The sequence below is a fragment of the Hylobates moloch genome, unplaced genomic scaffold (genome assembly GCF_009828535.3).
Source record: "Hylobates moloch isolate HMO894 unplaced genomic scaffold, HMol_V3 SCAFFOLD_7, whole genome shotgun sequence".
NCBI classification, from domain to species: Eukaryota; Metazoa; Chordata; class Mammalia; order Primates; family Hylobatidae; genus Hylobates; species Hylobates moloch.
In genome coordinates this window covers 63,646,553-63,662,820 of record NW_026652282.1, presented here as the reverse complement: position 1 = coordinate 63,662,820, position 16,268 = coordinate 63,646,553, and the positions used below count along the sequence as shown (strand labels likewise).

At 46.6% G+C, this 16,268-nt stretch overlaps 1 protein-coding gene across 1 annotated transcript; it reads right to left on the bottom strand.

Annotated features, from left to right (window-relative positions):
• Positions 1-4,218: 4,218 nt before the first annotated feature.
• Positions 4,219-13,996, bottom strand: FGF16 (fibroblast growth factor 16). Its single transcript, XM_032756385.1, has 3 exons — positions 13,437-13,996; positions 7,137-7,240; positions 4,219-5,218 (listed from the first exon to the last, which is right to left on the bottom strand). Exons 1-3 carry the CDS (start codon positions 13,708-13,710, stop codon positions 4,973-4,975), a joined length of 624 nt encoding a protein of 207 aa, XP_032612276.1. The 5' UTR covers positions 13,711-13,996; the 3' UTR covers positions 4,219-4,972.
• Positions 13,997-16,268: the final 2,272 nt, after the last annotated feature.

The following is a 16,268-nucleotide window of genomic DNA, read 5'->3' as shown; positions in this document are numbered from 1 at the left end:
GTTCCCTTCTCCCTATTTCCTGGTTCTTCCTTGACATATACCAGCTGGTGAAGTGCAGCTTGAGAAGTGCAGAAAAGGCAGTGTAGCCCCAGCTACTCCAGAGAGAAGGAAAGCAGTCCCCAACGGCCAGCCTTTTCAGGAGGAGGAAGGCTGCGGCTGCACTCCAGGCAAATTGGACAGAGCCCACGTGAACTGCGGCCCCGCTAAAGCCCTGGACATGATGTCTTTCTGACTACACAGCCAGGATTTCAGTGGCTGAGCACTGCAGTGACTTGAAGGTAAGATAAGATAAATTATATTTATTATTTCAAGCCTTTGATTATATTCCTTTTGAGAAGGCACCTGCCCTGATGGCTCTGACAAGCTCCTTGTGCCCAGGCCTGGTGGGCTCAGTCACTGCTTATTTTTTGAGCATGAGCAATGTTTGGCAGTGGCAGTGGGAATGAAAAGAGTGTGTAGGGAGGGGAAGGAGAGTCGTGCTGCTAGGGACTACTCTTCAGACTGACTTGGGGTTGACCTTTGTTCAGAACCACTGAGCAGTGCAGTCATGCCAGCTTTCCCCTCCCTTCACTCCCACCCCTTCGTTGCCAAACTTGAAGGTATCTCTTAGAGAACAGAAGTCAAAGGTTTCATGCATAAAATCTACATCTTTGAAGGAAAAACCCCTAATGATTCTGTCAAGGTTTTCACATAGGATCACAGTGACTACCAAATCTTATGCCAAATGCTCAGAAACTCCTAAGGTAGTAGTTCCTAACATTTTGTGGGGCCTTTTCAGGATCAATGAAATGCCAAATGTACATCTACATAAAATTTTGCATACTATTCTAGGGAGTTTGGGTCCAGGGAGTTCAGGCTTTCCATGTACCTTTAATAACCCTGTGACTCCCAAGTTTGGAACCTCTGGTCTACAGTGTCTTTCTTGGTCTGGGACAGCAGTTGGATAGCACTTTTAGGTCTGATGTATTCTTTCTTGGAACACTATTGGTGCTCAGGAAAATTCTGGGGGTCCCACAGAATATATGGTTAGTAAACTAATGCTACATTCTGCCATCTTTATCTAGTATTCACCCTGTCCCCTCTAAATGACGCAATATCCTTGTCAAGTGGTTGTCTAGCATCTGCTGAAACACTTCTAGTAACAGGGACGTATATTTCCTGACACTTATTCTAGTTTGTCATTGTGTCTATTTAAATGTACTAAGAACTTAACATTTCTGATGATTCTGTTCTATAACACATTTGCTCTCTCTAGCCCAGCATTTATATCATAGAGCTATAGATAGATAGATGATAGATAGATAGATAGATACATAGGTAGATAGATAGATACAGATAGATAGATATTCGCTAAAGAAGGCATCTATTTCTGGGAAGGGATGTAAACATGAATAAGAAATGGTCGTTGCACATGTTTTTATCTCAAACCAGAGCCCCAGAGCTTACTATTCCCTTTAGGTCGGCATGAAATCCATTAGCCTAGCACTTCGGGGATATGGTGTAAATCAGCTGTTTATCGATCTAGTGATACTAGGTCATCCATCTCACATTTCCCATTTCCAGAGTTTATCTTTCCCCTCTTTTTGAAAATGGGAACAGTTGCCCATTGCTATTTTCTGTCCACATGCTCCATTCATTGTTATCCCTCAAAGTTGAACACCAAGAGTGAGCTCCTCCTGTGTCCTGGGGCCCTACACCATTTTCCAAGTCGTCTCTTCTCTGCTTCCACCTAGAGGAAAAAATAAGGCCTGACTCTAGGATTTGAAGTCTTTTCCCTTTTCATTACAGTGTGATTTTTCTTGCAAATTCTGCCCTGCAACATGGTGCTTGTGGTCTTGCCAGGCTCACAGCAAGTGCCCCACTAGAGTAACCCTGGCAGTTATAGCAGAGCTGATGTATCTTGCAAGTCCTCAGAAGCTGTGGCTGTGTTTCAAAAGTTCTAGGTAGCTGAACATCTCTACGTAGATAAGTACAATTTTTTTTTAAAATAAAAGCGTACTTCCTTTTAAAAATGTGATTTAGGCTGGGCATGGTGGCTCACGCCTGTAATCTCTGCGCTTTGGGAGGCCAAGGTGGGTGGATCACTTGAGGTCAGTAGTTCAAGACCAGCCTGGCCAACATGGTGAAACCCCATCTCTACTGAAGATACAAAAAATTAGCCAGGCGTGGTGGCAGGCGCCTGTAATCCCAGCTACTTGGGAGGCTGAGGCAGGAGAATTGCTTGAACCCAGGAGGTGGAGGTTGCAGTGAGCTGAGATCATGCCACTGCACTCCAGCCTGGGCAACAGAATGAAACTGTATCTCAAAAAAAAAAAAAAAGAAAGAAAGAAAGAAAAAAATGTGATTTAAAAAATGTCACATAGCTGATTTTTACTCTTCTGCCAGAGACCACTAAAGGTGGTGTCTCTTCCCTACAGCCCAACATGAACATCATGATCAGCCAGCCTCTTTTCCTCACCAAATCCTGTTTGTTCTTCACAGCAGGCATTGCCCCTTTCATGAAACTCACCCTAATCACACTAGCCCACTCAGATCTCCACGTTAGTAGTTCCACTGATGAGCATTCCAGTCTATGATCACACAAGCCACACGATTTAGCACTTTTTATTATACAATCTTATTTGCTATTTCATGTATGTGCAGCTTCTCTGTTGGGTACTCAGATTTGGGTGAGCTTTGGGTTTTGTTTTTTAAGTGAACTGATACCTAAGCTATTTGTTTCACCCATACAATTAGAAAAATAGTGGATGCCTACAGGGTATGATTCAGGAGCACTAGGGAGAACTATCTCAAACCCAAAAACCTCTCCTACTAGGCCTTCATAGTGCCTGTGTACTCAATGTCAATCAGACTTTTATCCTTTTGGTTGTTGTCTCCTGACAACACTCACTATAAAAATGCAAATAGCTCTATTCTCCTACCTTGGTAAATATCAATAAAGAGGCTAAGGATTTTTTTTTAAGTGAAAGCAAGTTTATTAGAAAGGTAAAGGAATAAAGAATAGCTACTCCATAGGCAGAGCAGCAAGGCTAGGGATATTTAACCAAGATACCTCAGGGGCTGCTCTGGGGAAGAGGGAGCTCCAAGAAATTCCATCCCCACTTCAACTAGAGCCACTCTATTTTTGTTTTCTGGACCGAAGTCACCCTAAAACTTTATTTATAAACCATTCAGATGCAAAAATAATTTTTTAAAAAATATTCCTTTAGGGCAGTAATTCCCAAACTTTAGTATGCACAAGAATCCCCCTGCAAGGCTTGTTAACAGGTAAACTGCCGGACCTTGCCGCCAGGATTTCTGACAATTTGCATCTCTAACAAGTTTCCAGGTGATGCTGCTGGTCAAGAGACCATATACAGTACGCTAAGCACTATTGCTGTAGATGAGTGTGTTTACAGCCTCCCAAATTCCCCAGGAGAAGCACTGGCAGGAGGTGAGGGTGGGGGTAAAGAGAAGGGGGAAATCTCCAGAATGGCAGTTGACTGGTTCAAAAAAATCAGTCTCTCTGTTGATTTGTGTTTATTTATTTATTTTTTATTTTTTGGAATTAGAATCTTGCTCTGTCACCCAGGCTGGAGTGCAGTGGCGTGATCTCGGCTCACTGCAACCTCCGCCTCCCGGATTCGAGTGATTCTCCTGCCTCAGCCTCCCGAGTAGCTGGGGTTACAGGCACCTGCCACCATGCCTGGCTAATTTTTGTATTTTTAGTAGAGATGGGGTTTCACCGTGTTGGCCAGGCTGTTCTTGAACTCCTGGCATCAAGTGATCCACCCGCCTTGGCCTCCCAAAGTGCCGGCATTACAGGTGTGAGCCACTGCACCAGCCGATTTGAGTTTATTTTGAATCCCTTCATCTTCATATCTGAAGTAAGAAGCCCCCAATTAGTGCTTTGACCTTAGGGCTTTGGACCCTAACCCAGTCCCAAAGGAGAGTTTCTCTATGCATAGTCCTAAGCACAAATGGGAGCTTCAGTAATAGCTGTTGGTCTAGGCCTTCCTGAAGCTTTGATTCACCAGTACGTTTAAAGTCATAGAACTGGAAAGAACTACTAGGACTTCACATAAGGCCTCTAGATAATGCTAACATATAGGCTGATGGAGTCATCTAGCATAGGCAGTGTGATGCCAACATCAGAAAATTCTAATGAGTTGGAGAGAAAGAAGCTAGCCAACCTCCTAATCCTACTAAATGTACAAATCAATAGAATTAGACAGAATCTTACAATATAAAGACAAATTTTATTGCCAGTAAAAGCCTTTAATAACTCATTTTATCCTGTTTCAGTAGGACCTTATTCTTTCTGATGAAAATCCAGCCATCGCATCTCTCATTAAAAATAAAATTATTTTGAAATAAATAAATATATAAAATAAATAGCATATACATTTTATAAATAGTTTGTCCTTATGCACAGTATCCATGCTTACATTTTAACATCATTTTCTTACAACCTACCCCATCTCCCACTTCCAATGACAGGAAGACTGCATGTCAGGACAGATGAGAAATCTGCAGAGCCAATGCAGGGAAGGCTTGCAGCAAGGCTGTAGCCCCAAGGATTTTCTTAATGAGACTTTTCCAAAGCTCCGTAGGTAGCATCCATGGCAGATTCCTTGGCCTTTCATTTATACCCATTGTCAAGGTATTTGAGTAAATTGTGGGGTAAGACACCCCTGGCCCTTAGCAGGGGCTCCCATTCTTTGTTGTGCTACCTCAGGGGAAGGAACATGAGTAAAGAAAAAAGTATATACAAGATTCCCTTGAGCCCAGCCCCCCCATCCCTCCCCAAAATAACCCAACCTTGATATACACTTTGAACAACAGGGGAACAGCTGGGTTGAGTTCAACAGTAAGTGCTTTTCTGTTATCTAAAATGATAGGAAGGAAGGATTGAAAAGCTATGAATATAGTGGTTGCAGAGACAACCATGGCCCCAGAGTACATGGGTCACAGAGGGCACACCAGAGGTTCATTACCTGTAGTGAAAGAGGTCTCTGGACATGGAGGGCAACTTAGAAGGATCTACAGGTCTGGGTAAAAAGTGAGTGAATTTCTGGTGTCGTTTAGTCCTGTATCCCTCCCGGGGTGAGCCATCTTTATTCAGGGCCACGTAATACTGTCTCTCCGAGTCCGAATGTTTGTACAAGGTTGAGGCATAGGTGTTGTACCAGTTTTCTTCAAACTGTTCCCGGAAAACACATTCACGTGTGAGTTTCTTCTGTGAGGGTGAGAAAATAAAGCAGAACCCATTATATGACTATTTCTCCTATCCCAGCTTGCTAGTAGAGAAACCCTGAAATAGCAATAGCACATTGATGTTAGAAAATTCCAGTCCTATCTCTCTGTATTACTGGAGGTATCTTTCTTCCAAATAGCACAAAACTCTCTTGTCTGTATCTCCTTCATTCTCTTTCATGAGTTACACAAAAATGTTTTAGTTGAAATCTTTCCTGAAGGGAGGAGATTGGAGGAGATGGCATCACCTGGCTCTTTGAGCCTGAGAATTGCTGCTATGGCCTCCCAATGCTTTGCTGGCACCCACTGAGCTTTCTCCCTACTTAGAGCTAATGATATTCAAATTCATTGAGATTACAGTCAACCATGTCAACTAACAGGCAAAGGCCTCGGATCTATATAAAGCTCCATGGAAGGTGAGCTGTGATCTCTCCTAATGAAGGGTCTCAGGCCTGTCAGTTTGAAAGCCCAGAAAAGATCTCCTTGAAAAGCTCTTCCAATCTGGCTACTTCAGGCTGGCAGTTCCTGGGTCTCTTGCCTCTGTCCCTTCTCACACTTGGTCCAACCACCATACTACTTACTGGAGTTGCCGATACTGAGTGCTGGGGACAGGCCTATCTCTTAGGTGTCACGGAAAAATGTGTTCTGATTTCATGGGGTGCAGGCAGCCAGAAAGTATCCTATGTGACTCAAAAGCCAGAGCCAGGAGTTAGGATCCCCTGGAAGGGTTAAGGTCAGTAAATCACTCACCATTCCTCAGTGTTAGGCTAGCTTCCAGAATAGAGAAAATGCACTGCCGCTAGCCTAGTCCTAGCTGAGGGCTTAAGGCTGTCACCAGACCCTGGAACCCTCATTCTTCATTTGTTTGTTTCATTTGGCCTTTGGGACTCAGCTGAAGCAATCTGGAAATCAGGGACTGTGTTGTTAACCTCAGAATCCCCAATTTGAAAGCCAGCTCTTCCACCGCCTATTTTTGTGCCTGCTAGTCTGCTAAACGTCTGGGTACACATTCAAATTCAGATGTACTCCTCTGGAGGGTTAATGCCCCAAACTCTGACCATCTGCTGCCAAACCAGCACAGGTTACTGTTATCATCAGACTAGCTGGCCTTCTAATGAAAAAGGCAAAAGCACATGTATCAGAGAAAAGCTTATGTTTTGGGGCCGGGTGCAGTGGCTCATGCCTGTAATCCCAGCACTTTGGGAGGCCAAGGTGGGTGGATCACTTGAGGTCAAGAGTTCGAGACCAGCCTGGCCAACATGGTGAAACCCAGTCTTTACTAAAAAATACAAAAAATTAGCCTGGCATGGTGGTGCATGCCTATAGTCGCAGCTACTCGAGAGGCTGAGGCAAGAGAATCACTTGAACAGGGGAGGCGGAGGTTGCAGTATCCAGCCTGGGCAACAGTGAGATCCATCTCAAAAAAAAAAAAAAAAAAAAAAAGCTTGTTTTGGTGGGGGCCAAATGAGTGAAGGTGTTATGTAGCAAGACCCTGAGCAGCCAAATAATAGATATCCTTTACAGTAAAAAGTGTTTCAAGTGTAGTAATTCTTTTTTTTTTTGAGTCTCTCTTTCCAGGTGTGGGTAGTGGGCATTCGGTCATGCAACCTCTCCTCCCAGTTCAAGTGTTCTCTGCCTCACTCCTGAGTAGTGGTTACAGGTGATGCCACCAGCTGGTTTTTTTTTTTTTTTTGTTTTCACCATGTTGGCCAGGCTGGTCTTGAACTCCTCACCTTGTGATCCACCCACCTCAGCCTCCCAAAGTGCTGGGATTACAGGCGTAAGCCACTGTGCCTGGTCTCCAGATAAATATTTTTATACTTTTGCTTTACATTGTCCAAACACTGGTTGTAATAACCTCTGACCAAAACAAACAAACAAACAAAAAACCTTAAACTTACCGACCCATAGAGTTCTCCTCGCTCATTCATTCCTAGGTACAGGCCAGAGTCCACTCCCCGGATGCTGATCAGCCCCACAGCCAGGCTGATAAACTCCAGGATTCCTAGGGCAAAAAGTGAACACTATTCCCATTACCAGCATCAAACTAAGAGAAAGCTGTTCAGGTGACATGAGCTACCAGTCATTTGTCCCCAACTGGAGGCCAGCCCTGTGTGCCTTTGATAAAGTGCCTGAAGAAACCATCTTTTGCGGCAAGAATGGAACCTCAGAGAAGGTACTTAGTCTCTTTGGGCCTCAGTTTTTCCATATGTAAAACGGGGGACACCATCTCTGCTTCTACTCAACACTCTTAGGCATATTACGAGGAAGAGACCATGAGAAGGCTTTGGCTACAAAAGCTCCATAATTGCAAGGTGCTATTGCTGTCAAATTCAAGAAACGGAAAGTCAGTTTTCTAAATGCAAGAATAAGGACAGGTTTCTGTATCTTTCCCCGTAACCTCTCTCTTCCTTAGAGCACACAGCATTACGTTGCTGTCCTCTAGGCTGAACTTGTTTTGTGCCCTGTCAGCCCCCATGTCCTTAAAGCCACATGAGGCTGTCAACTGCCTGTAGCTGATTCTAACAAAGGTCACACAGGCCACTCACTGTTTGTTCCCCCAGCTTATGGCAGGAGGTAAAACTTGGCCACATGAGAGCTTTCTCCTAAAAAGCGTTCTCAGCTAGTACAGCCCCAAGCTGACAAGATTATCATTCTCCTTGGAGAATTTTAAGTTTATCCACAGCAAAGAGTTGGCAGGTGGTATTGGACTCAATACTGATTTGAGATGTTGTAACTTTAAGGCCAAAGAGAAGAAATTCAGAAATGTCCTCCTAGCTGACAATATTAGAGGTGAAGATTTGAAAATGCTTTCATTTACCCAGCAGCAGTCCTAAGTGGGAAAAAGGACCCAGAACTGAAATCCTGGTGATACTGAAGACTACAATTTTGTCCCAAGATAGTACGTCTATTATCTAGATACAGACATAATAGTCAACTAGATTCCTCTTTGATATTCCTGCCTCTAATCACATTTCTCAACATACAGACCAAAAACTTGTTTAAGTCATCCAAGGTATGAAATGAGCTCATATCTGGCTGTCTTTCTTATCCAAAATTGCAATCCTGTTTTTTTTTTGTTTGTTTGTTTGTTTGTTTTTTTGAGACAGGGTCTCACTTTGGCACCCAGGTTGGAGTGCAGTGGTGTGATCATGGCTCACTGCAGCCTCACCACCCCCCCAGGCTCAGGTGGTCATCCCACCTCAGCCTCCCTAGTAGCTGGGACTACATGCACGCATCACCACACCCAGCTAATTCTTTATTTTTTCTAGAGACGGGCTTTCACCATGTTGCTAAGGCTGGTCTCAAACTCCTGGGCTCAAGCAATCTGCACACCTTGGCCTCCCAAAGTGTTGGGATTACAGGCATGCACCACTGTGCCTGGCCCAAAAATGCAATTCTTAAGGGTAATAATATTCTATGTAATCTATATAGGAAGTAGAGCTGATTTTCCAAGATCAAGAATTTTAAGCGGCTAATTTTAAAATCAGGTTAAAACTCTACTGGGAAGTCTCCTGAGGAACCCCAGTGACTCAAGCTGGTGGGTTGCTGTTCAGGTATGGCAGCTTTGGGGGCATGTGCTTCCACAACCCACTCAGATCTATTGGAAGGATGTAAGGTTCTTCTGCTGCAATTCTATAGAACACTCAGGGTTTGGCCTTTGGCCTCTCACACTGAAATCCTCCAAGTTTTATTCTCAGTCTGATTGTTATTAAATTTTACAGTACAAAGAAAGGAGTCTCGGAAAATGAGATTGAGACAAGACGGTAGGAGGGGAAGAGAAAATACCCAGTGCCAACTAGGGGTTAATCAGACACTGATTTAATGCAACCAAATCTTCAGCTGCACTGCACAAGGTTTTGCATTTGGTTCTGCTCCATCCGATAGTTCAATAAATGACTTGTAAGAGAACATGTGAGGACTGCTTATCCTAGTTCTAGAAGACATACAGCTGAGAGGGATGACACAATCAATATCCAAAGAGATTTCAGGAGGACGGAAAAATGGACTGACTCCAGCAAACTATGCTTAATTAGAATCAATGTGAAGTCCTGCACTTTGGTCCCCCAAATTTCCCAAAGTGTTTTGCGTTTGGGGTTTGGTTGGGGGAGGGTGAACCTCAAGTGCAGACAGTTGAGTTAGCTGTACTACTTAGTTCATGTCCTATTAACATAGTTGGTCTGTGCAAGGGCTTTATAATTATCTATTTCTTTCTTTCTTTTTCTCTTCATACTCTGCTCCCATCTGCCCCTCCACTTCAGGCAACCATGTATATTTTCTTGAAAATGTGTATTGTTATTTTGTGTTCCTGTGCATTTTAATTACATGCAAGTCTACCCATCTCTGCAATGGGGAAATGTAGCTTAGTAAAACACAACAATGGCTAAGAGACTTAATTGAACAAGGCAAACTTAGTATGATGGGTGATTAGCAGGATTATTAAAAAGCTAATGTACAATTGGTCATGTAAAATTAAAAATTAGAAAGCTAGTGGAAAAAATAGAAAAAAAGCTAGTGTGATCTAAGGCCTCACGGATATAGCTCTGGTAACTAGCAAAAGGGAGGGAGGATTGTCCCACTCTGCTCTGCCATGGTTAGACCACACTGAGAATGGTGTGTTTAGTTCTACTGTGCTTATAGAAGAAAATGGAAAAACAGAGCATGTTCAAAGGAGAGTGCCCAGTATGGAAAGGAAACTAGAAACCAGGTCATGATTCAGTTCTGGGTCCTAAACTCTGAGGGACACTAACATGTGGGAGCTTTAGTTCTTTGCTTTGCTCAGGCAGGTTACTCCTGAGCTTCAAGACTGAGTTCCCTCATTCTGTAAGTATCTCATGTCTCTGACAACCCTGAGCTCATTAAGTAGCAGAGCGCAGCTTGTGATCTCACTGCCCGAGACATAGTGTGAGAACAAATCATGAAACCCAAGAGGTGTGGCCATTTGAGTCACCACAGTTTTTCTCCAACTCTCTGTTAACCCTGATGCCAAAGGACAGATCATACAGGAAGTCACTTGGGTTGTGTCCAGTAACAGGGGTCTCCAACAGCTGGAATTATCCCTGCCCAGCTGTCTTTGGGCATCATTTTCCCTCGCCAACTTTCCTATTAGCTGGTTGCAAACTGTGGGAACCCAGTGGCACATGATGATGGAAGAGATATTCCTAAACCTTCTCCTGAATCCCAGCCAGCATGAAGGGGGAGAGAAAATAAGCCATTTTCATATTTTCCCAGCTACAGCTGGACAGGGGTGTTAACAGCAAAGTGTTGAGGTGAAGTATTAAGTAGACAAAGTTTGTCCTCAGTACTCTTACCCCTTCAAGGCCCAGGACCTCTCTCTACTCTGCCTCATCTTGACCTGCCCACATCAGGCTCTGCCCTTTTCTTGACAATTTCCAGACTCTTCTTATAACTCTCTCCCCAGGCCCTCAGTCAAAACTGATCTGTTCTGGGCCCCACTGCTTCAGAACCTAGCTAGATGACTGTCTGATGTGTCATTTAATCTAGTTCCATAACTTGCCTGAATCCTTCAGCCATCCTGTCAGACCTTTGGGGCCGAGACAGTGCTGCTTTGGCATCTTGCCAAATGAGAACCAGATCACTCAAGAACCAAAGCAGCTGCATGAGCCCACTCCATCCCACCTGGTGGGAGGACTCTCCTTCAGTTTGGCTCCCAAGCTCTGCTCTGCCAGTCCACAGGTGCCCCTCGGAATGTCAGGATCCTTGTGAACTTCATATAAATGCTACCAGCCAGGCGGCGATTGAAATACTCCTGGCTACTGATTGCAGATGGAGAGCGGAGAGCATATGTGTGCCAACAGGTTATTATTTGGAGTCGGGACTGCTCTTGGGCTTAGCCTGACTTGTTCTGAACACATGGATTCCAGGGTAATCCTTGGGGGCCCTGCTCTCCAATTACAACAAATAGCTATTTACTTCACATGGCTTTTGGAGACTACCTCTTCCCCCCTAGCAGAAATCTATAATATTTTATATCTTAAGTCTGGCCTACTTTACCCTGCTGGAATGTTGACTGCTAAAGCACTTATGGAATGTTAAAGTTTCAATTTATTGAATACCCTGGCTGATTAACTCAAATGTGGAGGGAGGAGAGAGTTAGCAAACTCGAACGCCACCTCTTTCTGTGCCAAAAGCTAAACTGAGAAAGAGTATGTGTTTTAAAGTTGGCAGGGAAGGCTACAAAGAGACAGCTTTGGCCAGTTATCATTTTCTTTACAGGAAGTGCAGGAAAGTGACAGGAAGTCAGGGAAGGAGGAAAGGGAAAAGGTGATGCAGAGGTGCTCTTAGCCAGTGTTGTTTTCTTTTTTAAAGGCAAAACCAAAAATGAAGCATTCAGTTAAGCAGCAGTGAAAATGTCCCTTCCTCCTGCCAATCTTATTTCCTTTGGTTTCTCCTTAAACTTAACACCCTTAGCAGACCTGGGAGATGAAAAGAAATCAAGATGTGTCTTTAGGGAGGTAACTAAAGACCACTTATCCCAAGAGCCTATTACTGATTTATGTTGACCTTGTAGGTTACTGGGCTCAGCTTAGGCACAAAATCAGAAAAATATTTGGAGCTGCTGGGAGGTGTGCTCATAATTTCTTCACTTTCGCTGCCCCCACCCCACATTTCGCCATCATTTCATGACCTTTTTTTTTGTTATATATCGGCAATGAGTTACCCCCGGTATCTTTATGCCATTTTACGAAGCCTCTGAGGCCGGGGTGGGAGTCCCATTCCTTAAGAAGAGGAACAAAAGGGGACTGCAAAATCACAAGCAATGAAAGGGAAAGGAGCCAAGTTAACACTCCCTCTCCTCCCACTCCACCTTATCACCCTTTTGAGGACCTGCTGCAAGTTTATATAGACACCTGCACCCCTCCATTACCCCTCCCAACCCACTGTACTCTAGCTATGTTTGAGTGCATTTTTCCAGGATGCCATAGACCTCATTAGGGTTTCTGCCTGTTCCCAGCAAGGAAGACCAACCCTGCCCCTAAGTTGTTTGCTAGGCTTGGCCTTACCCAGCAACTGGCCCCTATGTTCCCCTTTTTGCTGTGCACTCCAGATGGAGAGGTTTGGGGGGTTGGGACAGATGTTGGCAAGAAGGAGGGTGGGAAAAAGAAGGGAAGGGTGTCATGTTTGAGTGTACGCAGAACATCTTACTGGCTTGGGGAAAAGGTGTCCTTCTTGGATTATAAGGTCCTTGGGAGGAAGCAGAGGACATTGGAGGATGCGGAGGGGCAAAGGTAGCTGTCACAGAACCCCCCATGATATCTTAGTATAGAATTGGAAATTGAAAATAAAAATGGCAAATTACCGAGGAGTGAACACGTTTGCTTAGAAACCTAATGATCTTTGTCCCAGATCAAGTCTTATATTAATTGTGTAATTAGTTCTATATGTGAGACAGGCAGCTGTGTTGAAGTCTGTATAGTGGCAGGCAGACAGAGACAATCCTGGATGGAGGTTGAACGTTTCCTGCTTTGGGCCCAAGAGACAACTGTTTCTGGGACTGGGAGTGGGCCCAGGACGGTTTCCTCACTGAGGCAAGGAGTCCAGAGGTAGTTTCCGGCAAAAGCTGCCCCAGGACTTGTGCCCTTACACGGTGGACACCGCGAGGTTTTCCTAGATTCCCAATTCGTGCCAGGCTGCCTGGATTGGCTCCTACCCTGGACAGAGCGACCCCGAGGCAGGCGGAGGCCACAGCTGCCGGGTACCCACGGGCCAAAAGCGATTTGTGTGCCGGCCGACCGCCTCACATGCCCATGGCCCACGCAGGATCCTGTTCCAGGAAATCAGCTGCCACAGCCCTGCTGCCTTCGAGGCTCGGCCCGCGCTGCAGCCACGGTCCCGGCCTCCTAGGCGAGAGCTCCCACCCCTGTCTCAGCTCCACCTGCTTTCATTCAAGGCTTAGAGTCCAGCTCCCAGAACTACCCCCTTGCTCCCCGGGGAGATACTGTGGAGCGGCGAAAGGAGAGGCCCCACCGCAAGGCTCCCCCGCCCCCACCTGAGAGTGTCCGAGGGTGCAGGGCCCCCTGATGTCGAGAGGCCCACGCCCGCGCCGTCGTGTCTCGCCTCGACTGGCCCGGAGGACACCAAGCCCGGGGGCGGTCTGCGGGCCCTACGCCGGAGCCCGGAGCTGTGGGCTCCCCAGTGCGCCGTCCGCCCGCCTCCCGTTCCCCCGACCGCGTCCTCACCGAAGCGGCTGTGGTCGTGGCGGGTGCCGTGCACCGTGCCGTTGGGGAAGATCTCCAGGTGGAAGCCGGTGCGGCAGTAGAGCTGGCGGCGCCGCAGGATCCCCTTCAGGTGGGCGAAGTCCGTGGGTGAGCCACGCTGCAGCTTCCCCTCGATTTGGCCCAGGCGCTCGTTCAGGAAACCTGGGGAGTCAGCTAAGGGCACGTTCCCCAGAGACGAGGAGAAGCCGTGTAGATCCCAGTCCAAGGAGGCGAAGACGCCCCCCACCTCTGCCATGGCTGGGCCGTTTGCGGCGCTGGTTGTGCTGGGCGCGCGCGGGCCGAGCCGGGGCCACGGGGCGCGAACTGCCTCTCCCCGCAGCGGGCGCGGGCGGTTCGGCGGCGCTCCCTCGCTAGCTCGCTTGCTCCGCGCTCTGCCGAGCTGCAGTCGACGTCTGTTCGCGTCCAAGGAACTTCTCAGCGGCGGGGAGCGCGGGGCAGCGCGCTCCTGACCTTGCTCTCAATCAAAGTGCCTCTTCTCCTCCGCATCCATCTCCCCCGGCCTCTCATAGCTGGCTTCGTCCAGCTATCAGATGCAAACGGCACTTTATATACATACCCACTCCCCTTACATTGACATATTGGATATTTAAATACAAGCCACACCTCACTGGCATCCCCTCGGAGATTGGTGTGTGGGTTCTTTTTTTTTTCTTGCATCCATTTGGCTCTTTTTGGGAGAGGGGGGTGGAGGGAGAGAGCGAGCGAGCTTCACTCCCTCTTTTATTATGAAAAAATGGCAGGAAAAAGCTACACATTGCAGTGAGGCATAACTGCTTTTGGCAGGTTCTTCTGAAACTGCTGATGAAATAACAGAGCCCAGTGCGTGGAGGCCGCTGGCGCGCACGGCCACTCAAGGCCTGTTCCGTGGGGGTCTGTCTGTCTGCTGCCCGGGGGCTGTCCCCACCTCCCACGCGTCCTCGGGCTGCTATGCTAGCCTTTGGAAAGTGCCATGAGACCGGAGTTGGGGGGTTCACATGCTCCTGATCTCCTCTTGTTCCCCAGTTGGTCGGAGGCTGCGGAAGGGGCATCTGACACGGGACAGGGACTCCCTGGTTTCTTTGTTCCACGGCCCCCAAGTCCTAATTCCTACCCGTATAGGTTGGCGGGGTACCGAGGAAGTGAAAAACCTGGAAGCCAATGCAGTTGCAAAATTTGGGGTTGGGGGTGGTGGTCCTTGCAGATTCCAAAGCGAGGGCCTTATGGGGTCTGAGAGGAGCGGGGAAACCCCTCAGAGGAAAGATGAATTTTTATTTTTTTAAAGAAAGAGACGTTACAGCTTAGGCTTAGGAAAAGGAGGGGGGGAGTAAGAAATAGAAAGCGATCTTTTTGAAAAATGATCTCCGCTGGCTTTCTGGGCGCGCTTTTAAGAGGCTCTCGAGAGCAAGCTCAATGAGAGGCCATTGGAAGCCTGGTGGGGGCTTCCCCCTACCTCGTTTCTTGTTGGAAACAGGTGTTTCCTCGTTCTGTCCAGTGCCGTGCTCCGAGATATTCTATCAGGAAGAGCGGCAGTTGGGACAGGAACTGGCGGCAGCCAGGTCAACGGGCAGCGTCCAGAAGTCCTGGGGAGCAGGTGCCAGACCTGCCCTGCACCCCTGCACCTCTGCCCCGAACCTGAATCCTGGGGCACCTATTGGGCCCTGGCACTCGGCGTCCCGATCGCCTATAAAACGGTGTTGTTACTTGGTTTTCACCCGCAGCCGGCGATGGCTGCCTTCCCAGGCTCCCTCAGGAGAAACTGAACACGGGGAGCCCCTCGCCACCCCCTCTCTTTGCAGCGCCTCCTGCTGGAGACCCCTAGTCTCGTGGCAACTTTGAACTCAGGGTCACCATGAGATGAGAAAACCGATTCCGCTCAATTCACTTAGTGCAATTCAGGGTCCTGCTCCTGGGCTCCCACGTGCACCCTGAGCTCACTCCCTGGAACCGTAGCAATTCTCGTTTGGGAGTATTGTGGCTTGGTACTGGTGTGCCTCCGCAGCTCAGACAGAACCTCTGAAGCCAAGCACCAGATGCGGCACATAATAGGCACACTCATAATCTGAGGTGCTCCCAGTAGCAGGGGACATAGATGCAAGTCATCTTCCAATTGTAGGGGACATAGAAATGCAGAAAGTGTCGTTCATATTGAAGTATTTATGGATGAAATCATACGCTGTCTGGGATTTGCTATTAAATTATTCAAAGTAAGAAGGCAGAAGGAGTGGAGGTATAGATGCGATTATTTTCCTTGCGTCGCTAATTGTTAAGCTGGGTGAGGGGTATATTGGTGTTTAATTATACTTTATATATATATGAAATTACATATGAAAATTTCCGTAATTAGAAGCTTTATAAAATGAGACTGACATAAAGCAACTATTAGGTTGGTGAAATACAAAGAAATCAATCTTTCTTTCTTCTTTCTTCCTTCTTCAAAGAGTTTTTGAATTTAGTGGGAAGGTGGAAAAGGAAGGGAAGAGGTTAAGACAAGTACATAAATGATTGGAGTACAAGACAGTATCAAGTGCACAGTGCTGTGTGGATTCAGAAAGACTCATCTGGAGGTTTAGGGCCCGGTTCTGGACTAAGGTGTCCTTTGTAATGAATGGGCCCCAAAGGGAAGATGGGAAGGATTTTGCAAATTCAGATGGACCACTTGCGGGAAGAGGAAAGTTGTAACAAAGAAAGTGGAACAACTTTAATTTAATCTCAAATGTGTTAAGTGTCTTCCATGTGGTGGACACAATGCTGGGCACTTTCCATCAGTGCTCAGTACCTCAAATGAGTATTGAGTGCCACATGAAATAGTATAGA

What these genes read in the sequence shown, in the direction of transcription:
- FGF16 (XM_032756385.1), bottom strand. Translation starts at nt 13,710, where the DNA reads ATGGCAGAGGTGGGGGGCGTCTTCGCCTCCTTGGACTGGGATCTACAC. An exon ending in CCACGACCACAGCCGCTTCG is followed by an intron (nt 7,241 to 13,436) that starts GTGAGGACGCGG and finishes TTTTTGCCCTAG; the next exon opens with GAATCCTGGAGTTTATCAGC. An exon ending in GAGGAGAACTCTATGGGTCG is followed by an intron (nt 5,219 to 7,136) that starts GTAAGTTTAAGG and finishes TCACCCTCACAG; the next exon opens with AAGAAACTCACACGTGAATG.